This window comes from Protomyctophum parallelum (genome assembly GCF_964188405.1).
Source record: "Protomyctophum parallelum genome assembly, chromosome: 3".
NCBI lineage: Eukaryota > Metazoa > Chordata > Actinopteri > Myctophiformes > Myctophidae > Protomyctophum > Protomyctophum parallelum.
The window spans coordinates 27,511,829-27,537,978 of NC_139698.1; the positions used below are offsets into that span (position 1 = coordinate 27,511,829).

Consider the following 26,150-nt stretch of genomic DNA (forward strand, 5'->3'; position numbering starts at 1 on the left):
ATTCATAGTTTTGGACCCAGAAGGGAGAAGAGTTGGGGACGTGTGGACTGTGGAGCGTTATCCTGGCGTTTTGAGTACCATGGATGGATGGGTCCACCCTACATATTATTCTTTTTATTAGCCTAAGTTATTGTTTGATTAGCTTCTGTTATTATTACTAGCCCTTACCCGTTGTGAGAGCCCCCCCATAAATCCTTAATTGCCGTTCATTAAGAAAAATACTTGCCGGGGGTACTGCTCCCTGGGTGTGTTTTCGCATTTTATTTATAAATTCATGATTAATTTATAATTTGTTAAATTGGAAAAAGGGCTTCGTTAAGACCTCCATATTATTATGGTCAATGCCTGTGTGACAAGTGGGAGCGATTGGTGCAGGCGGTGAGGAGATACGGCAGTGTTTCTGACATTCATTCAGACATTGAGTTAATTATAGTATGATTATTCTTAGCCTACATGTCGTTCCTTAAATGTTACGTGTTGTTGTTACTCATTTATTAGGCTACATGTTTGATTAGCCAACATCACGCTGTCCATCTCTACAACAACAGACATAACACATTCCCATACGCTATTTTAAGACACCTGTTTTAAAATGCACAATATGCCTACATCCCGTGTGGAGTGCCTCATTTCCAATGCTCCCACGTTTCTGTGAATCACGTTTGTGTGTGCACATAGCACGGTCGCTCACCCCCCCCCCACCCCCCCACCCATCCATGTAGCGCCTCCCATTGCCCTGCGCTATACTACTGGCACAGCACACCTCACTGCAGTGAAGCCCCATTTACACTCTGAATAGAATAGAGTTTGCACACTTGACTAGATCGAGCCACCATTTGGAGGTTTCGAGGCTGGTGGTGCAGCTCTTCTTCAGACAAGGAAGACAAGACACACACCTACATACTGTATAATAATAATATAATATTATTATTATTATTATTATTATTACTACATACTGTATAGGCCTACAGTAGCCTACCTACTAAACTGGGTCAGTTGATCTCAATAAAAGAAAATACCATTGGAGCTGGATCCAGTGTGCAGACTACATTCTATATAATTATAATATAATATAATATAATATAATATAATATAATATAATATAATATAATATAATATAATATAATATAATATAATATAATATAATATAATATAATATAATATAATATAATATATTTATTTATTTATTTATGAGTGGCGCAACGATGATAAAGTAGTCAACTTAAGGCATCAGCTATTACCCATTTTTCTTTCTCAATTATTTTGTTTTTACTCACCAATTATGGCTCGCTGTCTTTTTCTCAGCATCCAGGGCTTCCAGCTGATCCCCATCGCCTCGCTTTGGCTTGCCACCTTAATTAAATTAATTAAAGGTGGGCAATCCTGCCGATTTGCAGCAGCTAATGTTTACATTAATGGCCGTAAAAGGCAATCCGTCACACACACCAAGACTGCGTTTTAGTTTTTATTCTTGCATGATGGATAAAGACAAACGTTTCGGCTATGAAGCCGAATCCATGAATCCATATCCATATCACGTATCCATGAAGGCTGGATAGCCAAAATGTTTGTCCATCATGCAAGAATAAAAACTAAAACGCAGTCTTGGTGTGTGCGACCCATTACCTTTCAATAATATGATTTGAACGGGTAATGCACCATAAGTCAGAGCCCAGTGGTCACAATAAATGTTATCTACATTAATGGCCCTAGACCCTTGCGGAATTGGTTCTGATTCCAATTACACTGGGACCCCTTTTCCACCAGTTGGTTCCCAATGGGAACTGGTTCAGTTCTTTTTGGTTTTTAGTCCATGAGCCAGAGCTCCAAAATTGGTGGGCAAACTATACCCTATATTAAATTGTTTATAGGATCAATACAAGTAAATTAATACATGATAACCCTTCCACAGAAGTAGCTTTTTCATATTTTCGATTATTTTGCATATTTTCCTACATAATGCCTCATTTGCATATTTAAAAATGTAAAATTTTGAATACAATAGATCATTGTCTTCATGTAAGTACTCAAGTGGGGAAGTTTCAAGGTGATAACAATCTAATATAGGTATGGTTTTGCCTACTCAATTCATAATTAATGTTTCAATTTTGTAGCTCTGGCTCATGGACTAAAAACCAAAAAGAACTGAACCGGTTCCCATTGGGAACCAACCGGTGGAAAAGGGGCCTCTTTGAGTTATGGGGATCCTTGAATTTATAATATTTGGAAACCACTGGGCTAGCGTGGGACAATTATAAAAGAAACATTACTCGCAACAATTGCAGCAGCAAAAACTGTTCTGCCCTTAGAAAACAAAGAGTGATAAAGAGAGATAAAGAGTTGTTTTGGTGAATCAGTTTAGAAATGTAATTTGTTTTTACCGTTGAGGTTGCTCTGAAGCAGGGTCTCGAGGGGAAACGTGCCGAGGAGGAGCATTCACAATTTCACACCATTGCATTGGATGCCTTCCATGTGTCCCGTTTGCAGCACACTCCTGACCCCTTCACAATTTCCACCTGAAAAATACATCACATATAAATGCATTAGTGGGCCTATAATTTTCACAAATATATTTTATGGTATATCATAATTTATTATTAGCATAATAGGCCTACAAACTAGTATAGTTTGTATTGATCAGTAGTAAATAGTTGTCTATGTATGACTGCAGATATCTCAAACCCTCACCCTAACCTCCCACGGGGCAGCACACCTAAACCTAACCTTAACCCTCTCCCAACCCTTAACGCACCCCTCACCAACCTTAATCCTATGCTATGTCTAACCAAAGTATGCCTCCCGTCTTGAACTTGATCGAACATGGGCACTGTGGTAATGCAACAGTTTTTCAGTTACCCATCCAAAGAAGAACCACTGGCCAAGTGGCCAGATAATATTTTCAATTTCATGTAGGCTACACATTACACAAATGTCACAAATCTTTACGAATATGCATCTACTTACCATCTCTGGAGATTTCTCTGGCGCTGGTGGAGTTTTCTCTGGCGCTGGAGGTCTCTCTCCATGGATCTGGAGATTAAACAGTGGCATGACATACGTATACAGTTAATTCATAATGTGGTAATATGGTTAAAAAAATAACCCTATAGAATATGCACATGTCAAATAGCAAAAGGTATCCATGTTGTTTTCCAGCCTCACAATGTGGTGCATTGAGAGCTAGATCTATTTTGTGTCTGGGGTGGGTGGGCGTTTTGTCACCCACACATGATGTGGATTATTAGGCTACATGTCAAACCATGTGCATTCATGAAACATACTGGACCAAATGGACCCTTATGGGGCTGTAACTCAGTGATACAAATGGAACCAAATGGACCCTTATGGGGCCGTAACAATCAGAGTTAAATTCACATTGATTTTACAATATAAATTGGGGGTCCCAGAGATAGAAATGCCATTAAATGGTGGTTGGTTGGTAGCCCCTCTCGGAACCCTCCCGTAAAGCTTTTCTGAAATTTGGATGTTACTTTACGTAGGGTCCCTGTGCGTATCTGTGTTTTCGTATTGAAATGATAGAACGCGGACATAAATATCGTCGGATACGTCGTGTCTGCGTCGTTTGACGGCTTCTTTTCGTTTGAGTTATTCTGAATGTGTCAACTATAAGTACCTATACATACCTTTGTTTGACCGATTTGGTCGCTTTGATTATTTATTTATTTACCGTTTATTGTACCGCCTCCCGATGTGCGGTTGGCTTGTGCATGGCTACGTTCCTGCCTCTGATCTTCTCTGTCATAGCTATAGCCACTAGCTAGCCAGATAGGTGGTACAATGAGGTGTCAATAAATAAGGAAGGAAGAGAAGAATCAAAGCGACCAAATCGGTCAAACAAATTTAAAATACTTAACGGCTTCCGCGCCACAGGAGATATTCGCAGCGGTATTTATAGGTACTTATAGTTCACACATTCAGAAGCCCTCAAACGAACAAAAGCCCTCAAAGAGCCCTTGTAGGGCTAGTTGGTTGGTAGACTAATGCATGTCAAACTGGTAAAACGGGTTGAGAATCTCTACTAGAGCTGTAAAAATCTTCTTATGGGGGTCCCTTGGCATATCTTTTCAAACGGGGGTCCGCGGGATATTTAGTGTCAATTTTGGGGGTCCTTGACATGAAAAAGTTTGGGAACCACTTGACGAGGAGTCAACACTTGAAATGAATTGACATTTCGGACAAATGGAAAAGAAAAAACACACCAAGTGTTTCTTACCTCTGCCTCCTCGTCGAGGTCGTCCACACTTTTTCTCTCACACCGTCACACAAACAGTAAAGTTTAGATTAATAAAAATGTGGGTCCCTAGTTAGTGTACTATGTTGTTTTTGGCGGGCGGTCTCAGTGGCTGCCTGGCTGGCTCTTAGAAGGGCTGGCTCCAATGGGCATTTACCGTAACTGCTCTGCCAAAAGAGCTCTGTAAACTGCTCTGTAAAAAGATACTTCTCCCACTCAAGGCACACGCAAATACACCAGGCGTTTTTTTTGTTTTTTTTTTCACTACTTTTAGTTAACTAAAATAAATCTTGATAGGAACCCCTCTCTGAATGCACACGCACACATGTGTCATTGTCATGTGTTGCTATTGGTCGTCATGGCTGCCAGTTCCCATCTGTCGTGTGGGAGTCCAGACTGCTCCACACCTAGCCCTAGAACGGCTCTTGTTACATATACAGTATGTACAGTATAATTAAATGATCACAGGCATTCTAGGTCTACTCCACACCGTACTGAATAACTGCTAGCTTGCACAAAGTCAGACTAGGACTCAAGTCTATAGCTTGCTGCATGATAATGAGCTTAATTTACAAGCAGGCATCAGACATCGAAGACAAAGAAAACAAATACATTTAATAATAATAATGAATGAACAACACGTACGTGCACACACACTCATTGATGGAGCCACGCCATAAAAAAGAAAGTGCGAGTAAATAGTTTAAATAAAAATTGTGTTTTTAATTACTGACTTCAGTACTTTAAGACTCATTTTGACGTGTGAGCTTGTAGATTGGCTATTTCTGGTGTCACACAATGAAGTATACAAGCATTAATATTATTAGCATGTGACTTCCATTGGAAATAAATTGGAGCGGCCATTGAACATGCGAGACATCAGACAGACACAAGACAGGTGTCTGATATGTGTGAGTGCAGCCTCAGTGATCAGTGAATGGTTGAATGAGAAGGAGTGAGTGAGTGACTGAGTGAAATCATAGGATTATAGCAATTAAGGCTGTGAAACAGTTTTTATATATAATAAAGGCAGATAGTGATTCTGCTATAGCCTAAATTCCTCACTACAGAACAGTATCAAAACGTAGGAGCCAAAATCCCAGTTGCTGATGCATATACTACCTTTGCTTGTGTCCCTGCAGGCGAGTGTAGCGGTGATGCTGGGGGCCGGGCAGGGGTCCACAGGCTGGTAGAGGGTGATGCTGGGGGCCGGGCAGGGGTCCACAGGCTGGTAGAGTCCCTGTCCGGACTCCAGGGCGAGCGCAGTCGACTGAGGGGAGAGCTGCATCTGCTGCGGTCCCAACTGGACCAGAGGGACCAGGACAGACACTCTCGCATCCAGGCATTCCAACAGCAGGTATTCCTGTTCTTATAACGGTCTCATTGTCAAATATCACTTGAATGTGTTTCAGTTCAGTTCATACATGTCTGTGATTATTAGTGCATTTAGAACAAGGTACAATCTCAATCTCAAAGAGTCACATATGGACCCTATCTTGTGCAAATATAGCCCATGTCATGTCCATTTGACATAACGAGGTGTTCAAAATGTACAATGTAGTAATCTTATGTACAGTAGTCTGCTGGACCTGGACCTAGACCCCACACACACACACACACACACACACACCAAAGTTAGGAAGGATTTTAATTGAAACGCACGGCAAGCAGCAGGTAATGCCATTCAGAAAAAGGCTTATAAACTGAATTTAAATGTTCCAACTTGTTGACTTTTTTGAAAGCTTCCCCAGACAACACTGGTATAATTTGCAGCCTTCATCATAAAGGGCTTTTTCAGGCTTTTTTATTATTATTATAGAATAAAATATCTGCTAAAACCGATATACTATTTTACCAATACCGATCATGAATATATCGGTTTAATAATAATAATAAAACTTTATTTGCATAGCACCTTTCATGACATGAAATGCAGCTCAAAGTGCTTTACAGAACAATGGAGAATAAAAGAAAAGCAAGGCAACGACAGTTGCAGTAATGCAATACAGTGAGGACATGAATAACAAAAAATAAAAAAATAAAAGATCAATTAAAAGCAATGTTGTAGAAGTGGGTCTTGAGCTGAGCTTTAAAAATGTCTACAGAGGCTGCCTGACGAAGGTACAGTGGGAGCTTGTTCCATGCCGACGGCCCGTAGAAGCAAAAAGCTGCTTCCTCGTATTTTTTAGTTGCCATTTCTTTAGGCAAAGCGAGCAGGCCAGCAGTGGAAGACCTTAGGGGGCGGTTTGGGACATATTTAGGCAGGCAGTCATGTAGGTAGGAAGGTGCGAGACCATTGAGAGCTTTATAGACAAGTAAAATTATTTTAAAATCAATCCTAAAAACAACCGGAAGCCAGTGCAGTGATGCCAAAACTGGAGTAATATGTTCTCTCATCTTAGTTCTAGTTAAATCGTGTTAAATCGCGTTTTTGCATCGTCCAAGGACACATAGGCTCTGATTCGTGCAATATTTCTAAGGTGAAAATAATAATAACCCCCAGGTTCTTTACTGTACTGTTACTTTCTACAGTCAGGTTGCCAAGTCTGCTTAATATTGATTCTTTCTGTTCACTAGAACCGATTATGAGAACTTCTGTCTTATCCTCATTTAGCTTGAGAAAGTTCTCACTCATCCAACATTTAATGCTAGACAGACAGGTAACCAGTGGGTCTAAAGCACAGGGATCATCTGGAGCCACAGAAAGATATAGTTGGGTATCATCAGCATAGAAATGAAAATTGACTCTGTGATTGGCAATGAGTTCGCCAATGGCAGTATGTACAAGGAGAAAAGCAGAGGGCCAAGAATCAAGCCCTGTGGAATACCAGAACTGATGTTGTGTTTGTCACGATATCATTTTTCAGTTCAACAGACAAAATGAGCACAAATACTATCCTATACATACCATACACCGAATGAAAGCCCTGAATGTCTACTTTTAGGAGGAAAACAGTACACATTGTACACATATACAGTTTGACAGTAATTGGTCATTGAATTCAGCTTGTGACCACCAGAGATAACTAAGACTAAGACTGGACATGTTTGGGCCTGGGGGGGTATCGAGAGAGACACTAAGCCCGGCTGTGATATGGGTGGTGAAGACGCGATGGCGGTGCGATGGCGGTGCTTCTCCTATGGCGGTCCCTCGATCGAGAGAGACGCTAAGCCCGGCTGTGATATGGGTGGTGAAGACGCGATGGCGGTGCTTCTCCTATGGCGGTCCCTCGATCGAGAGAGACGCTAAGCCCGGCTGTGATATGGGTGGTGAAGACGCGATGGCGGTGCTTCTCCTATGGCGGTCCCTCGATCGAGAGAGACGCTAAGCCCGGCTGTGATATGGGTGGTGAAGACGCGATGGCGGTGCTTCTCCTATGGCGGTCCCTCGATAATACGTCATTCGTTTCGCGTATCTGTCCATGTCATGACTCAGTGTGCGTGTTGAAAACCTTATGAAATGGCGATCGTTGCAGATTATTCTTGGTCTATATACGGGCAGAGGGCAAATCGACATGGCTGCGTTCCGAGAATGAGAGAGGTGCACCGTGCAAGGCGTTGATCAGTGCAGTTGATCATCTCTCTCTACTCCTGTGCTTCTCCTATGGCGGTCCCTCGATAATACGTCATTCATTTTGCGTATCTGTCCATGTCATGACTCCGTGTGTGTGTGTGTTGAAAACCTTATGAAATGCCGATCGTTGAACTTGCAGATTATTCTTGGTTTATATACGGGCAGAGGGGGCTGCGTTATTCTTTTTCCGAGAATGAGAGAGGACGAGATGCAAGGCAGTTGGAGTTGGAGCCTAGGCACAGTGACTGAGTGGGGGGGGAACTGAAACTGCAATGCGAGACAAGAGACTCCCCCTACAATGCTGCCTCGGGAGAAACCATGTAGAAACAGGAGGGGAGGGGGAATCGAGTGTATTCACACACACTAGAGCATGGGTACCTCCATTTTAGATCCCCTGACATCTGCGTTGGTCTATGCGGCATGCCCGCATAGACCAGACCTCTTTTCAGGAGGGGGGGCTTTTAACTCCCGGATCACATACCGGACCTTTCTAGAGCCGATCGGTGTTACTTTCTATGTTGTCCGGGCGCGTATAAATATGAAGCACAGTAATCATAAAAAAACCCATAAAACGTATTAGTACGTCCTGCGCATACCGCGTTCGAGATTAATAAAGCGTATTAGTACGTTTCCAGCATTTGATGTGTTAAGTCAACAGCTGTGCTTGACTCCAAGGCACCACACACGCACGCACACACGCACACACGCAGTAACTATATTATAACAATAAAAGTATAGTTTCACCACTCAGTTCGCACGGGTGCTCTGTGGGCTCTGTAGTCGCGGTTGCAGTCCCAAAGCTGCACATATAGTAGCCTAATAATAATAATTAGTAATTTGAATCATTAGCTGTTATTTAACAGTTAAAATAATAGTTAATAAAATAGCAATGGGAACTTCTGTAGTACTTTTGTTACTTTAAGTATATTTTGAAGCCAATAATTTTGTACTTTTACTCAAGTAAATCTTGAGTTTGAGACTTGTAACAGAGTATTTCTACATTGCAGTATTGATACTTTTAAGACCTGGAACTCATCTGTGTCATTTAGCCATTAACCATTATATACAAGCTAATGTAATGCTACATAAGCTCATAGCATGCCACCGAGTGCCACGCTATGAGCTTGTAGATCTTCTAATGTTGAAAAATCATGAAAATGTGTGCAAATCTTTGAATATATATTCTTTCCCAGTGAACGTTTTAACTCAAATCTTCAATATTTTTAGATGGAATCGGTGGGAAATACATATAATTCTAGGGGTTCTTGACATTACAATGTTTGAGCTGATACAGACAAAGAGGAGGAGGATGTCTGCACACAGTTTAGAAACGGATATAGAAACATAGCTTTTCTATAGGATAGGATTTAAGAAGACATTCGTAGAATCTGGTCTCAGGTCTCAATAGGTTACGTAAAGAAATTTGATTACTTTTTCCACCACTGGTCGTTTCCCCTGCAGATCGACGATCTGAAGAGTGGTATTGAGGAGCGCGAAGAGGAGCTGTCCCGGCTGAGAACTGACTCTGTAAGTATGTCTCTGTACAGCATGTCGTCAGGGTGCTCATGGGAGTATGTCATTGTTGAGTGTGTGCTGTGCTGTATGTCGTCAGGGTGCGACGGACTCAGAGAAGCGGGCGGCGTGTCTGTCGGCAGAGAACGACAGCCTGAAGCAGAGTCTGAGCGTGACGCAGGGCCTGCTCCAGCAGCTGTCAGCCATACCCTCCCAGTCCAGCTCTATGCTCATGAAGGTAAGGCCATAATACCCTCCCAGTCCAGCTCTATGCTCATGAAGGTAAGGCCATAATACCCTCCCACTAGTCCAGCTCTATGCTCATGAATGTGAGGCCGAGCAGTGGTGGAAAAATCACACCCGTGTGAACTGAATGGTGCAACTCCCCTCTCCCTCTGCCTCTCTCTCTCTCTCTCTGTTTCTGGCACAACAGCGCCACTTTTGCCCCTACTGGTACTCATAGTCACATACAGGTGAAGACAAACTGGTACTCATAGTCACATAGGTGAAGACGGACATTGCTGTTCCTTGTTGCACCACTCAAAAATAGTACTCCTCACATTTTTAATTTAAACCCATTGAGACCTGAGAGCAGATTCTACAAAGGTCTTATAAATCATAACAATTGTTTCTGAAAAAAAGATTAGAGTATTTCATGTCAAGGACAATTATATGTAATTGGCCGCCGACCCCCATCTGAAAATATGTTGTTCCAGCAGGGACCCCCCAGAAGCAAAGATATGAGTTAAAAACGATTGCCGTGAAAGAATATATATTAAAAGATTTGCACACGTTTTCAGGCGGTTAAACGCTAAACGTGACACAGACCCAGTTGACCCTGATGAAGGCCGAAACGCGCTGGTCGTGTTTTTAACCCTTTTAAAATGAAATAAAGTATTTTTTCTACTTGAACTGGACAGAGCTGCCTTGGACCCTCTTTTAAGTTCGCCACCTTTTACCTCCTTCCACAGTGACATTGACTCAAGGTATAGAACTTCTTAAGAAATCTTGTGCTTTGCTATATGAAACCCTCTCCAAAGAGAACCTGTCTACAGTTTTCTCTACATAAAGGACCCACGTAGCGCTTCTTCTTTTCTTTTTTATTGTGACACAGACGCGTTTAGCTCCAGGTCTCAATGGGTTGTTAGAGACTCTTGTTTGTCGTCGGACAGGAGAACGACAACCTGCGCTGCCGGGTGCAGCAGCTGGAGTCGTCTCTGCAGCAGAGAGCAGAGGAGCTCTCCCGCCTGGAGCGCCAGAGCCAGCAGAGCGAGTGTAGGAGAGCCGAGGAGCTGAGGAGACGCGAGGAACGCGTGAGGGAGCTACAGCTGGAGCTGGACAGAGAGAGATCCAAGGAGCCGCTTGTCAAGGTTATTATAACGTTATACTAACTTTATATCCGTCAATAAAGATGATCGTATATATCAGTGGCGCGTCAAGTCAAGGGTCAAGTGGTGAAGGCTGTGTAGAGCATTTCAGCATGCAACCAAGTCTAAAATCAGCCATTACGACGCCATCAAGGCCCGCCAGAATACATTTTAGCCGACTAAAATCTTATGGTATTTAATCGACTAAAACTTAACAAGACTAAGACTTAACACTAAAAGATTTCAGGTGACTCACTAAATTGTGACTAAAACTAAATCAAAATGTGCTGTCAAAAACAACTTTGGATCTCTCCCACTGCAGTATATGACTCAGACGGTGGAGGTGGATGCACCTGCCACTCTGAAGCAGCTGGCCAAGGCCAGGCAGCGGAACGAGCACTTGTCAGAGAAGCTGACCAATCAGAATGAGCGATGTAAACAGCTGGAGGAGCAAATCAGGAAGTCGGATGAACACAGCTGTAATCTGCAGCACAAGGTAATGAATGACTGAAGAATGTAGCGTTGGGTTGTTTGTATTCGTCCCTTAATGATAAGTCGTATGAAAGTAGCATAAAACAGTATGTACAATTATTCAGGTAACATACGTTTTCACCAATTTGTAGGACCGGAATACCAATTTACAATTTAGGCATTTAGCATACGCTCTTAATCCAGAGCGATTTACAGTAAGCAAGAACACCACATGGTAATACATCAAATACATAAATGTTATCAAGGATCATAAGCAAGCTAAGAACCTAACATCGTCTAACAGTAGAATATCTTGCACAATGAAACTATGAGTATACACTAGTGCTATGTCTACATTAAATGCTATTTAAATTACATAAATTGGGCCTTTGCATACACCTGTAAGGTAATTGAGGCTAGTGCAAGTGCTACAGGCTAAGGTCGCATTCATACCAGAGAGCTTTGCTGCGATTAAAACGAATCCTGCTGCGCATTGTCAGAAAGTGCGCTTCGTTTGGCAGGTGTGAAGGCTCATTCGAATCCTAATGCGCAGCAAATAACCGCATTTTACTCCGCCCAAAAACGTGGGTTTCGCTTCGCTTCGAATCGCACTTGACTACGATTCGGTGCAGGTGTGAATGCAATCCGCAGTAAATAAAGGAAATGAAGCACATAATGTGGCGGGTGAGGAGCTGAACACAGTTGGAGACGGTTAAGGCATATTTTACGCAGCGCAAAGATGTCCCGTTACTGTGGATAGACGTGGTCGAATAAGGAGACTGAAGCCCTGATCGAAATGAGGACGTGTACATTAATCAATTGCTTAAGAAAACACATAAAAACACTGCAGTGTATTATAGCCTACATAATATTCTGTCTGTCTGTCTGTGCGTGCCGTAAACATGGAGTGCTGTCACTGTGTGGGACTGGGGAGTTATATCAGTGCGCTCATGCAGCGCTGTGCCTCCATGCCCAAAAGAACAGTGTGTGGCGGCTGCGTGCGTAGAGAGAGAGAGAGAGGGGGGGGGGGTCCCAGACGGCACGACACATGCACGTTATGAGTGTAATTTTATCACCATAGATTTCACTGTGTAGGCTATAGTTTATGAATGGAACACATTGATAAAGGTCCCCTCTGCTGCGTTTCCAATTGCTGCGAATGACAGTGTGAAGGCAAACCCCAGCCAATTAAAAATGCAATAATCCCAATTCCCCGCCCATACGGATCTGAGTCTACCGAAGTATTAGGTGAGAATGTGACATAAGATGGAGTCTGAAGAGGTGAGTTCTCATCAGACTACAATACCGTGAAAAAAGGCACATGCATTCATGCTCCCTGGAAGAAGAACCCTAACTATTTGCATGATCCCATGACTTTTTCTCTAGCACCAACCTTCAAGGCCAAAATATCAACTTTACATAGATATCGCATAATCAAATGAGAAGATTGCAGGATGGTCCGTACAGATTTTGGTGACCCCATGGCCTTTCCTCTAGAGCAGGGCAACTTTGACGATGGAGAGGGCCACTATATTTCCACACTAACTGCCTATAGGGCCATATATTGCTGTCGTAGCAAAAATAGCCGATCTACAAGCTCAAAACGTGTCACGCTGCGACGCGTATTGCGCTTGTAGATCGGCTATTTTTGCTATCTGGTTTGGGGGCATTTCCTGATTGATTGATTGATTGATTGATAATTTTATTAGACAAAAATGCAAACAGTACAGGGGTACAGTCAAGCATTTGGCCTTTAACCTCAGATCAAACTGGATAGCAGATAAAATACATGTCATTCATGTTTATTTTCATCAATGTCCTTTCCAATAGAGCACCAAAGTCGCTAGAGGGTTTGTGTATTTATTTATTTGTATTATAATCCCCATAGGGGGGATAGATTGCCAAATATAAGAACTGTTTGAAAAATAAACAAATCATCCTGGCGATTTCACTCATATGTATATGAAGAATCAACTGACTGAGAGAAAACACTAACTATACTGCTGCCCAATTAGTTACATTTTCGCTAGAAACAGACTGTATCAAATATGAGTGACTTACTATCGTAAAAGATACAGACACCTCCATGACAATATCACTGAGACAGTTTGTTTATTTTTGGACAACAATTCTTATGAGATGATTTTTAATATGGTAGATGACCCAATGTAATGTCCATAGAGAAAAACTCTGCGAACCCCTTGGAACCAGGGGATGAGCGAGTGATGTCAGGACTTCGACGCTCTAGTCTACAGTATATATTTCATTTTGATTTCATTTAAATTGTTCTGTTTTATACCCTTTGTCTGTTATGTACGTGATGCGTTCTAAATATTTGATTTGATTTGAATTATTTGATATATTCATGATACAATTCATAAAATAGCAGTACAGAATGATCAAGATTGCACAAAAATTGTGATCCAAATAAATAGTTACAGCATACTACAATCACAATAATAATGACATTTACAACAGACCATCATAGATCAGTAGCCTAAACAAAAGACAATATAAATAGATAAATAAAACACTATACTAACTTGCCCATCAGCCACTTTTTCAACATATTTTTTAAAATGTTCAAAGACTGGGCAAATTTAATTTCCCTTGGGATTTGGTTCCAATCCTCCACCCCTGTTCTGTCAATTCTGTCAATTTCTGTCAATTTCGGGTTCTGTCAATTTCTTGTCGGGAGCTCTTTCACTATGCTCGCATCCTGCTGGCGTCTCAACCGGAAGTCTCTTTATTTGTTAGTTCAGTGTTTGTTTTATTTTCTGTTTTGTTCCTAGTCATGGCTGCCAGTTCCCACCTGACATCATGTGTGAGTCCCGCCTGCTCCAGACCATGCTGAATAACTGCTAGTTTGCACAACGTCTTCAGACTAGGATTTAAGTCCAAGATGCTCAGGACACCGTCTAAAAAGAGAGACACGACACAATCTCCCACACAACAGCACATCCCACACATGTCAAGAGTGTTTTCGGGCTCAACCCTCCAAATCCAGGAGAAGGTTTCTGGGTTGAATTTCCACATATCAGTGAAGCTCCCATAGTTGTCCATCCACGCATAGTTTTGGCCACCAAATATGTACAGCTCCGCATTGTAGGCAAAGGATAAATGATACTTGCGCCCTTTTGGAAGTAGCTGTGCAGAAGGTGTGTTAAGCCAGTGATTGGTCTCTGTGTCAAACACTCTGATGATGTTGTAGTGCTCCTCCTGGTCCCCTTCGCCTCCAAAAACAAACATCTTTGTTCCGATGATGGTGGCAGAGTGACCTTGTGAAGCAGGGGGTGGAGTTCCTCTGGTGTTAATTACAGACCAGACCATTGTGCTGGTGTCCAACTTGTAGGTGTCATTAGTCCAGTCTGCCATATCAGTTTCTCCTCCATGGATAAACACGACCTTCCCCAAGACACAGACCGAGTGGTAGTACCTTGCTGGAAATAACCCAGAAACCCTGGGTTTAAACCATCTGTGGCTGTCCACATCATATGCATTAAGCATGTTGTAGTACTGACCTGAGTCCGTCGCTCTCCCTCCCCAGAGGTAGATGACATCTTCAACCAGAACAGCTGAGTGGCCATGGCTTGAGGATGGAACCTCTTTTCTTTCTGGTGTCACCGGGGGCAACTTCCTCCAGCGTAAAGACACCATGTTGAAAGCGCACACAACAAACTGACCCGTGTCATCATTTCCAAAGTTGTACACCTTGTCTCCAACTGCAACAACTGCACCGCTGTATATCCGACCTCCTCGATACTGCATCCAGCTGTCCCAGCTCCAGCATAACATTTCTAACACCACAGTTTAAGTCTTGCTTTGTAAAAGTAGTGTCCTAATGTGTGTTCTACTGCTTATATTGGTTAAGTGGCACAAATGACTCACAAAGTTTGACAAATCCCCAAAGCCAAATCTAATGAGTTGGATTTGGCCAATCAATGTAGCCGATTGCTGTTGTTAGCCAATCGATGGACAGCAGTCACGGTCCAGGTATCTTCTGGGAAACCTCTGTTCTACACAGCAGACAGTCCAGTTAAGCAGCGTGAACAACTAATCTTCACAAGTTACTTCAAGTAGATGATTTCTTTTTTAAACGTTTCTGAATGACGTTTTGGTTTAGTCGACATTTTATTTTAAAGGACATGGTTGTGACGACGGCATTGTGATGTTGTTGAGTGATGTCATAACGTAGGATAACCAATGAGGTTATTCCATCTGACTGAGTGATGATGTCATAACGTAGGACAACCAATGGTTAGTCCAACTGACGTCAACACCAAGGTTATAATAGTTAACTAAAACTAACTAAAAAAACAAAATTAGAATTAAAAAAACATTTTAGTTAACTGAAACCACTGGCCAATCAACGAAGCAGATGGCTGTTGTTAGCCAATCGATGGACAGCACAATTACGGTCCAGGTATTTTCAGGGAATTTTGGCTGCTGGACCTTGCTGGCTTTCAGGAACCCCCCAAAATAGCTACTTTTGAAAAAGGGATAATGCCATGCCCAAAATATGGTTGTCAATGATCTTATGATTTTAATTGGAATTATTTCCTCTGCTTTCCAATGGGCCTCCCTGGTGAAAACCAATCTTCTACGGCACACTATCAACTCACAGTGTTACATTTCCTCATGTGATCAATAAAGTGATTTTGTTTCCCAGATTGCAGCGTATGAACGAGAGATCTGTAAACTGCGGGAGGAGCTGCTGAAGGAAATCAGTCACCTGGAGGAGAGGAAGGAGGAGGCTGTGAAGGCGGCGGCCGGCTGCTCTGCCGAACACTTCCAGGACCTGCAGGAGCAGTTCTTCTGTGAGTAAAGGCCCTCTGTAGTGACATTTCAGCCAAATGAACCATTCCAGGACCTGCGGGACCAGTTCTTGTGAGTAAAGGCCCTCTGTACTGTAGTTACATTTCAGCCAAACAGCACAATTGTTGTCCTATTGCATAATACTGTAGATCATTTTACTTTAATATTATGATATCACTATCACACTGGGCTATACTGTATGCACACCATAAATGGCCTACTTGTGCGCAAGCAGAGCGAGCGCGCAAGTACTGCTGACGACAAGCTACAAGAGATGCAGTCCACTAAGAGAGTGGGCGGGGTCTTTGGGCTGGATCCAGGCTAGGTTTGGTAGGTATATTATTTCAGTAAACAGTAAAATCCTGTCTTAATTTAACTCTTTGAGTGTAAAATATAGACCACTGAGCCCTTATACCGTAAGGGTCAATTTTAGCTGCTTCCTAGATCTATGTTGGGTGCGCGACACTGTTGCACGACAAAACATAAACGAGGCGTACTGTAACTAAGTGTTTGTGTGTTGGACGACAGGCTTGCAGAAGCGTCTGACAGCACTGCCGCCCACCCTGCGCTCCATGAAGACAGACTACGCCAGCCTGAGGAGCCAGGTCCGAAACTTCTCCGACTTCTATGGAGCAGCCATCACCGATGCCAAGAAACAGGTCCGCTGCTGCGCACAGTATAGCATACCTATTTTTGAGTGGTGCAACCACTCCAAGGAACAGCAATGTCCCTATGGGACTATGTGACTATGTGACTATGTTACTATGTTTAGAGTACCAGTAGGGGCAAAAGTGGCGCTGTTGTGCCAGAGAGAGAGAGAGTTAGTGCTGCACTGTTGCCTGCTAATGAGAGAGAGAGAGAGAGAGGGGGGGGGGGGGGGGCAGGGGGAGAGGGGAGTTGCACCACTCAGTTCACACAGGTGTGATTTTTGTCATTATTTCTGTCATTGTAGGCAGAAAAAGATTTAAAAAAGAAAAAGTTAAACATTTCAACATTTTCTAAATTTTCACAAGAACTGAATGCCAGCAATAGAGACATATCCGCTGCACAAGAACAGGAACATTAACTCCAATATATCGCTTCTTATATATTGTTGTAATGTACAATTTCATATTAACAAGCATTCACTCAAGGGAGGACCTGCTTAATGGCCTTGTGGTTAGAGTATTCGCTCTGAGATTGTACCCAATGCCTCCCTACATGGCACTCAACATAAGGTTTGGATTTGGGCATTCTAGCGTCATGTCCAGGGGATGTTCCTCAAGCTGCCTCACACTAAGGATACCTGACCTATGGGTCACATGGCTCGTTAACGGTGAACCGTTGGTTTTCAAAGCTTACTTTGAAAAGCTTACTTTACATAAGTAGTATTGTGAATATAGTATTATAGTATTATTGGAATTGACTATGGTTATACTATTATTATTGACTATTATTAAAGTTATATTGCTAATAAAGTTAGGGACAATGCCAATGACAGATCAGTTTCTTTGTTTTGTTGACTGCAGATTTCGGCAGCCATCAGTGAGATGTCTGAGGCAAATAAAGATCTACTGGAGAAGTACAGGAAGGAAGTGGCGCTGCGCAGGAAGTACCACGAGCAGCTGGTAGAACTCAAAGGTACGGAAGAAGAAGATATGAAGACATGTTGTCCTGTAGAGCTGTGCTTCTCAACATGTTGTCCTGTAGAGCTGTGCTTCTCAACAACACTGGACAAATGATCTGATCTTGTATTCATTCACTATCAGTGAGAAAAATGTCTTTCACTGCCACCGTGTGGCCCTTAATGATTGCTTGGCTGCCGCTGGATGTGGAGATTACTACTTATGCACTTCAACTTAGCACACAATGTCTATCTTTCTAGACCAGACAGTGGCCTTGTGGTTAGAGTGTCCGCCCTGAAACTGGGAGGTCGGGGGTTCGATCCCCGGCCGGGTCATACCAAAGACTGTAAAAATGAGACCCAATGCCTCCCTGCTTGGCACTCAGCATCAATGGCGTGGATTGGGGGGTCAAATCTACTAATCAAAATGATTCCCGAGCGCGGCACGGCTGCAGCTCACCGCTCCAAGAGATGGGTCAAATGCGGAGAACAAATTTCACTGCGGTAACGTCTGTGACAAATCGTATTACTTTGACTTCGACTTTGATCATCACCATGGACAGGGCCGTAGTTTCAGAGAAAACAGTGTCTAAAGATTGCCATTAAAACAGCAGCGTATGCAATGTGTGGGAGGGCCTAGCAACCGGGCCTGAGCTAAAAGTAGATTTTTAGGTAAACCGTTTCATATTGATATAAAGCGATCTTTACGCACACACGCGATGATATCGTGTGCGTGCGTGCGAATAGGTGTAATATAAAGTGCTTTGCAGAAAGGCACTATAGAAATGTACTGTTTGCCATTTACCATTTAGGCAACATCCGCGTGCTGTGTCGTGTGAAGCCTGTGCTCAAGGAGGACCAGCATGAGGAAGGACAGTCGGTGGTCGTGACCACGGACCCCCACAACGAGTCTGCTCTCACCGTCATGAATAAAGGGAAGGGACGTGTGTTTGAACTGGACAAGGTCTTCCACCCACAGGCCACCCAAGAAGAGGTACTGGAGAAATAAAATACATAGATAACAAATGTCATTCTGTTTGTTAGTAGCTGGAATCTGTTCTTATGTGCTGATATGAGTTGTATCGAGTGTGTCGACCTTAAAGATAGTGCCGTGATTTTTGCCCCCCCTAAAACAGGATCATCAGGTACTATGATTATACTAGGAGGAAGATTTATTTTCAAAAAAAGTGTACATGTGTTAAAATTATGTTTTTATGTTTTATCATTAAGTATACCTGGTTTTCACCTTTTCACCCCCATACCCCACAGCTGTTGTTGTATGATAATGGGGGAGTAGGGTTAGGGTTATGATGTCACTAAAGTGGTGTATTTCGATTGGGCCTTTTGACTCGAAGGCTTTCAGCTTTCAGGAAGAAGCCAAAAATACACAGGGAAGACATTTGAATATTATAACCACACTTGGGGGTCTATTAGAGTAATGTTAACTCCATAGACACATACAAAACTGAAAAAGTACAAAAATCACGGCACTCCTTCTTTAAAGCAGCAGCTTCTACTTATTAATTTGTCAACTCTTGTAATGACCTCCATTGTTTATCGTCTCCCTTGACTTTCATTGTTCATAATGACTGCCTGCAGCAATTGGTGGCAGGGTATTGTAATCAGTCTTGTTTGTTTGTTTGTTTGTATGTGTAGCGAACCAGGCTGGATAAAGAGGTTGAAGGCCGACTGATGATGTGAAGTTTCTTTAATAGATCAACGTGAAAACTAAAAACAAGACACAAACATAATCAACACAGGCAGACACATCCAATAATAATATTATTCCAATACCGCAATAATAATATTATTGGATGTGTATGTATTTGTTTATATGAATGCCTCATATTATGAGGCATTCATATAAACAAAAACAAAAACATTTACAAATAACCAATAAAAAAGGTACATATCAAACCATAATACCATATAAACAAACCAATAAAAGGTACATATCAAACCATAATACTAACTAAACAAAATCCCACAATAATATGACACAAACCAATAACCATAACAATAACCATGACATTCACCTTGTTTCCTCTCCAGTTAGGTGCTAACTTGTTACCAGGTGTCCCAATATCATGATGTCACTCGACCATGTCATTCTCCAGGAAAGTCACTAAAACCAATAAATCAATAATTAAGATCTGGAAGTTTTATTTCCATTTCATTTGTTATTTCATTTGTCTGCACTCACTTGATCTGTTTGGTGTTCCATTTCATCCTGTTGGTGAGGTTAGGCTTAGCTTTCAATGATCATGGTGGAGCACATGAGGAGCAAACATTTTCTCTCTGACTGATGCTGGGCTGTCTTTATCAGTCACTAGAGCTAAATTCCAATACCGCAACTTTCACACTCGCTCACTCTCCTCGCGTCCTCCACTCGCTCCTCGGCTCCGCCCCCAGCGAGGAGGAGAGGAGGAGGAGAGGATTCAATGCGAGGACAGAGTGGTGGTCGAATTTTCCTCTGGAATCGGAATGTACTACGCTGTCATTTCAAAGCGACGGCACATTCCGCGATCACTAATGACGTGTATCAATTCAATTCAATTCAAAGGGCTTTATTGGCATGGGAAAACATACGTTTCATTGACAAAGCAAAAGTGGTGTCACACAGCTGGATGCCTGGATCACTGGAACTCCGAACAGAGCCGTACAGTCTACAGAATAGACAATTCATCATTTTGTACATGTAACCGAGGGTCCGAGGCCAATGTGTATGTATTGGTAACATGTGCAAGGCAAGGCTATTTATTCCTGAAATAGTGAATAAGCGCCAGGATGCGCACACGTATAAATCACCCCCCCCCCCACTCCTCCGACAGTCAGTCCTCCTCCGCGGTCTTTGCAAATAACGGACACTATAACAGGAATTAGGTATAGTCTCTCTGACTTACATATTCAGTTCAGTCCACATATAAATAAATACATTTTTCATTTTTGTCACCGTCATTCATAGCAGTCTGTGCATTCAGGCATGCACAGAGATAAATTAACTATAGCTTTTGAGGTGCGCACAATATAGCCGGCCTAATTTATATATCCTACTTTTATTATGCTTATATCACACAACGCAATAAAGCCAGTGGCTTGTTGTGGTCCTTTCACTTTCACATAAGTAGGCTAGATAGGCTACTTTATCATTCTGAAGCTCTATTCATTCAGCGAAAATGTGTCTCTTCAACAAACAGTTGAACAGTGCGTGCATGTGTGTGTTGGCCGTTGGGTCGGCGACTTCAGCCAGTCAGCCGGCCGGCAGCTAGTGGATGGATGCTAGTGTTTTCTGTGCCACATGTGGAGGAGGCGGACTTATGTCACTGGAGAAGGAAAAAAAACATGTACACGTGATGCGGAAATCCGCTGCGAGGAGACAAAATACCCCACCGAGCCTGCACCTGATGTACACTCGCTCTATGCGGTCTCGGAGAGCCCACTCGGCTCCTCCACTCGACTCCACTCTCCTCCTCGATGGAGCACTTTAACAAATGGAACGTTAACCATTTCCGGGTCACGCTGGAATGACCCCGAGTGACCGAGTGGGAGTGAGTGAGTGGCCGAGATTTTGGGTATTGGAATTTAGCTTATGGCTCTGGTGAGCGAGCAAGCTTCCTGTTTGCCCACATAGCCTTTCAAAATAAAAGCCTTTCATCCATTTCATTCCGGGGTCCGTTAGGTTACAGTATGCATTATGTATTTTATGGCTGTATGTAGCAAGATAACTTGAGAACAGATGAGCTTTTTGACCTTTGTTGGGTCTAATAAAGGTTCATAGCCTGGTAACCAGATGAATCTGCCAGATTTGGTCTGGCACCGCTCAGTTGTGATTGGATTTCACTCCAGAAGTCCCTCTCTCCGAAGTAGTGAGGGACCAATCAAGGCCTGGTATGCAAATATGGGGCGAGTTTATCACCAGAGGCATTATTTTATCCGCCCCTTGACAATGCACGTTCCACAGAGTTTCCAGACTAATATCTACTCACATTAGTCTGGCCATGCCAGGCCACAAGGTATAGGTCACCATATAAATGAAAGGTCAGAATTGAGAATGGGTTGCTGTCTTTTTTCTTGAAACTTGGTGGGAAATGATTAGTACAAGCTCACAATCAAAATATATAATACAAGAGATGTTGGTACATGCAGGTTTACACCCCATGTGCATTTTGTTAGGCATACAACCCATACAAATGAATAAATCCATAATTTATATAATAGTTAATATTTGCCTTTGTCTCGTCTTAGATTTGTATCGGTCCCAATGCTGCTCATCCCTGTGAGCTACATGTCTAAAATATTTTAAAATATTGTTTATTTCTGGTATTTCAGGTATTTCAGGAGATTGAACCTTTGGTGACTTCCTGCATTGACGGCTACCATGTCTGCATATTTGCTTATGGACAAACTGGCTCTGGAAAGACCCACACCATGGAGGTGCGTTACTTCACATATTATAGCAGCAAGCACATGTCCTTATGATCCTACAGTAAGACAATGAAAAGTTTGTTTAGCAGCTGCAGAATAACAGAGAGTCATAGTACATTAGGCGCTGTGGAACGCTGTTTGAGCCAATACAACAACATAGAATAACAGAGAGTCATAGTACATTACGCGCTGTGGAACGCTGTTTGAGCCAATACAACAACATAGAATAACAGAGAGTCATAGTACATTACGCGCTGTGGAACGCTGTTTGAGCCAATACAACAACATAGGAATTCAATGAAACTTCATTGAATACCTAATCCCCCCCGTCTCATTTACACCTGTGGTTCCCAAAATGTTTTAGCCCAAGACTCAAAAGAGAAATTAGATGTTTTCCTGGGATCCAAACTAGTGAAAATAGCAGATCTACAATCTCACAACGCAGTGCAAAAACTTTTTTAAATTTGTATTATTTATGAAAATTATTCGATTTTTTTGCATGTGTTTATGAGGTGGCAATACTTCATTAGACCCCTTTGTGTGGTTATGTGCAATGATATGTATTTAGGGTTTCTTCGTGGAGGCTGAAACCTTGACAGCCAAACATTTCAATGAAATAAACAGTGATATAGTGACATCAAAATATCCTTGTTGTAACTTTAAAAAAAAATCTTTTGAATAATAATAATGAAAAAAATTGACCTAGTCACATCACATCCTGTATTTTGTAAAAGACAAACTTATAATGGTTGAGCTGAGAGGAGGCCCTGTCTGGACGTTTAACTCAAGAGAACTTACACAAGGACACAGACAGCAGAGACCTCCCACTAGCAGTACAGTATAGTCAGTCACCCCACCTCTCTGAAGGCCCATTTCTAAGGCCGAAGAGAAAAGATCTACTACAAGGCAAGCTACTACAAGTGTAGAGCGGCTATTTTTGGCACGCTACGTCACTGGTGCCGAGTGACTCCGACGGAACGCAGCCCGCAAGTCAAATCGATAACTCTTCCCTCTGTGGTTACCAGGGCAGTGTGGAAAACCCTGGCATCAACCAGAGGGCCCTCAAATATCTGTTCAATGAGATGGAGGACAGGAAGGACATGTGGTCATACACGGTCAGTGTCAGCTCTGTGGAGATCTACAATGAGGTGCTCAGGTATGGTATACAATCTATGTCTTACCTGATAAAGAGCATAAATAACATTTAAATTTACCCAGGCCATATGACAACTTATGAAGGTGTAAATGCAAACCCAATTGGCCAATAAAGTGATTTATTGACCAAGAGATAATAATAAAGTGATAGCGGTAATTATTTTGTTGTACATCTTTTATATGTTTGGTTGTTGGCTTCCAGAGACCTGCTCAGTAAAGATGGAGAGAAGCTGGACATAAAGATCAACCCAGATGGAACCGGCCAGCTGCATGTTCCAGGCCTCAGGGTGGTGGAGGTCAAGAGCTTTCAGCACATCAAGAAGGTAACGCAGAAGTTTGTAGGCCTAATTCTTAACACAGCAATACCCTTCTTTACACTCGTCACTCAACACTGTTTATTATTGTAATTCACTTATGGGAGTTGTCCAGTACAACCAGTTTTTGCTGGTGGCCACTGAGCAGCTCAGCTTGAGTTATTTGGGGGAAATTTCCTTGCTCAAGGGCAACTGGTGATCAGGATAAGACAGTCATTTTTGCAGGCATAGAAAAGTCTGATGTTTTCAGTTATTGTTTATTGTAAAAGAACAGTGAAGACTCATTCTTGTGTTTTTGTGTTTGCCAAGCTCTTAAAAACAGCGCGCAGGAACCGCATCACCTTCGGTACTCAGATGAACCAGCACAGCTCCCGTTCCCACGCTCTGCTCTGCATCAGTGTACTGGGCACGGACCTGGCCAGCGGAGCCAAAACCACTGGTCAGTCTCACTCTGGGCATGGCCACTTGGTTATCCGAAAGATACATTTGCAATGGTTTTCAAGACTTTTCTAACTAACGGTATATAAATACAGAAGTGTGTGTTTGTGTGTGTCTCGGCTTCGACTCCACCATTTTGTCTATACGCGTGTGTGTATTGTCCCTTTGTCTGAACTCTCCTCCTAAGTTACGTCGTCATATTTGACTGCCGTCATAGACTATCCTCCAAGTACTCTGACAGTGAACGAGTGACTGCTGCACTAAGTACTCAGACAGGCCCCTTTTCCACCGGGGTTGAACCGCTTCAGTTCCTTTTTCCACCGCCTAATATTGAACCCATTCAGAACCCATTTTTCAATAGCTAAAGCATAGCATAATGCTAATACCAAAACGGGTTCCCGCCCCGACTTGAGTAATTTCTTGTTGTTTTTATTACATTCTTTCATATTTTAGGTAAGTTGAACCTGGTGGACCTGGCCGGCTCCGAGCGGGTCTGGAAGTCCGGCGCTGAGGGAGAGCGGCTGAAGGAGGCTCAGAACATCAACCGCTCCCTGCTGGCCCTGGGAGACGTCATCCAGGCCCTGAGGGGCCGGCAGACACACGTCCCCTTCAGGAACTCCCGGCTCACCTACCTGCTGCAAGACTCTCTGGGCAGAGGCAACAAGACGGCCATGGTAGTGCAGGTGGGTGTGTGACACTGTGTGTGTGTGTGTGTGTGTGTGTGTGTGTGTGTGCGCAACTGTGCACGCACAGATCAAATATGGACGAGATAAGATTTGTTATGTAAATTAAGTTGTTCTAAGATGCATAAGAGGAGATGTGGAATGGATAAAATCTCATTAATCTCATTATTCTTCCGCTGAATGTTCCCAGGATAGGGATGCTATAGGCTTCATGTGGTTAAGGCGTGTGTTAATTCCATCTTTTGGCCCTCATTTCTATGTGGTCTTTTGTATCCCAGGTATCTGCCTTGGAGAGTAACGTGGGAGAAACCTTATGCTCATTGAAGTTTGCCCAGAGAGTGTGCAAGGTGGAGCTGGGTCCTGCAGCCAGGAAGATCGAAGCCGGCGGAGGTCAATGTGACTAAAACCACCCAGGACTCACACACACACAACCAACCAGTGTTACTCCTCTAAAGCCTCATTTATACTTGTAGTTGCGTGCCACTGTCCTGATCAGTAAATAGCAGAACTACAAGCTCACAATGTGTCACAAATGTGACACGTTGTGAGCTTGTATATCTGCTTTTTACTACATTCAACACCAGCGTGTGCAAGTATTTTAATTCAGGCATAACCGGCGCTGGCCTACACCTTGAGTGCTGTGGCCATAACAAAGATTGCCGTGGATACAATAGATGCCCTAAAATACTTCATAATATACAGTAGCTTTTTGACGAAAACACAAGCTGGATTGTATTTTGTTGACAGCGGTCTTTATGATATGCACACAGCTGTTAGTAGCTTTCTGCGGTCTTATGCGTGCTCCTGCAGCTAAGAGGGAACCTCGTAAAGCTATCAGCGGAATCAGATAAACTGTTGCTCAAGGGCTACAACCATGGAGGTCTCCACAACATCAAGATTTTCATTTCCAAATGGACACATTTGGGATTAGGTATTTAAGAGGATCACAGAATGGGACTTTCATGCTCCTTCCCGCTAATAACTCTTTATCATTGGCTGATCTGCATGCACTGACATTTGTCCTTTCACACTTGAGAGCCAAGATGACCTCAGCCACACCCACAGCAAACATGTTTGATACTTCCTAGAGTCACGAGTGCTGTTTTCCTATTTCCTATCAAATGGACAAAAGCCAGGAGTTATCACATCTCTTAAGGCAGTGTTTCTCAAACCATGCATCATGAGCCAAAAGTGTGTCATGGGACATACGACATATTCATACATCACCACAGACTAAAGAACAAACTAGACAGGTCAAATCTGGTAACATGGGACAATTTGTCCGCAATTTCAACTAAAATGACCTCACCCTCGCTTTTGTGGCATCACTGCCATGATCTAGTGTTCTAGTCACTAGACAAGCCACTAGCATGAGCACATTGTCGGACACCAGGTTCACACAGGAATGACTTCAATGTCTCAAATCGCCAATCGCCCGTCCTTCATATTTATTTCCTAGAGCAAGGAATAAACACATGGTTTAGCTGTTCCAGATTACCAGATTAGTCAACACTGTAGGGTTATGATTTCATGGAGAAGGT

At 42.7% G+C, this 26,150-nt stretch overlaps 1 protein-coding gene across 1 annotated transcript in view; it reads left to right on the forward strand.

Moving 5' to 3' along the window:
* LOC310856475 (kinesin-like protein KIFC3) overlaps nucleotides 1–25,914 on the forward strand; it is a 31,960-nt gene extending 6,046 nt beyond the window's left edge. The window contains exons 6-20 of the mRNA XM_083761941.1: nucleotides 5,395–5,609; nucleotides 9,288–9,353; nucleotides 9,439–9,576; nucleotides 10,511–10,708; nucleotides 11,028–11,201; nucleotides 15,846–15,993; nucleotides 16,520–16,650; nucleotides 17,500–17,611; nucleotides 18,407–18,588; nucleotides 21,924–22,028; nucleotides 23,045–23,175; nucleotides 23,377–23,497; nucleotides 23,798–23,927; nucleotides 24,380–24,609; nucleotides 24,888–25,914. Coding sequence (XP_083618067.1) covers nucleotides 5,395–5,609; nucleotides 9,288–9,353; nucleotides 9,439–9,576; nucleotides 10,511–10,708; nucleotides 11,028–11,201; nucleotides 15,846–15,993; nucleotides 16,520–16,650; nucleotides 17,500–17,611; nucleotides 18,407–18,588; nucleotides 21,924–22,028; nucleotides 23,045–23,175; nucleotides 23,377–23,497; nucleotides 23,798–23,927; nucleotides 24,380–24,609; nucleotides 24,888–25,013 — 2,207 coding nt within the window. The 3' untranslated portion in view covers nucleotides 25,014–25,914. The remainder of the gene's footprint in view (nucleotides 1–5,394; nucleotides 5,610–9,287; nucleotides 9,354–9,438; nucleotides 9,577–10,510; nucleotides 10,709–11,027; nucleotides 11,202–15,845; nucleotides 15,994–16,519; nucleotides 16,651–17,499; nucleotides 17,612–18,406; nucleotides 18,589–21,923; nucleotides 22,029–23,044; nucleotides 23,176–23,376; nucleotides 23,498–23,797; nucleotides 23,928–24,379; nucleotides 24,610–24,887) is intronic.
* The last annotated feature ends 236 nt before the right edge of the window (nucleotides 25,915–26,150 follow it).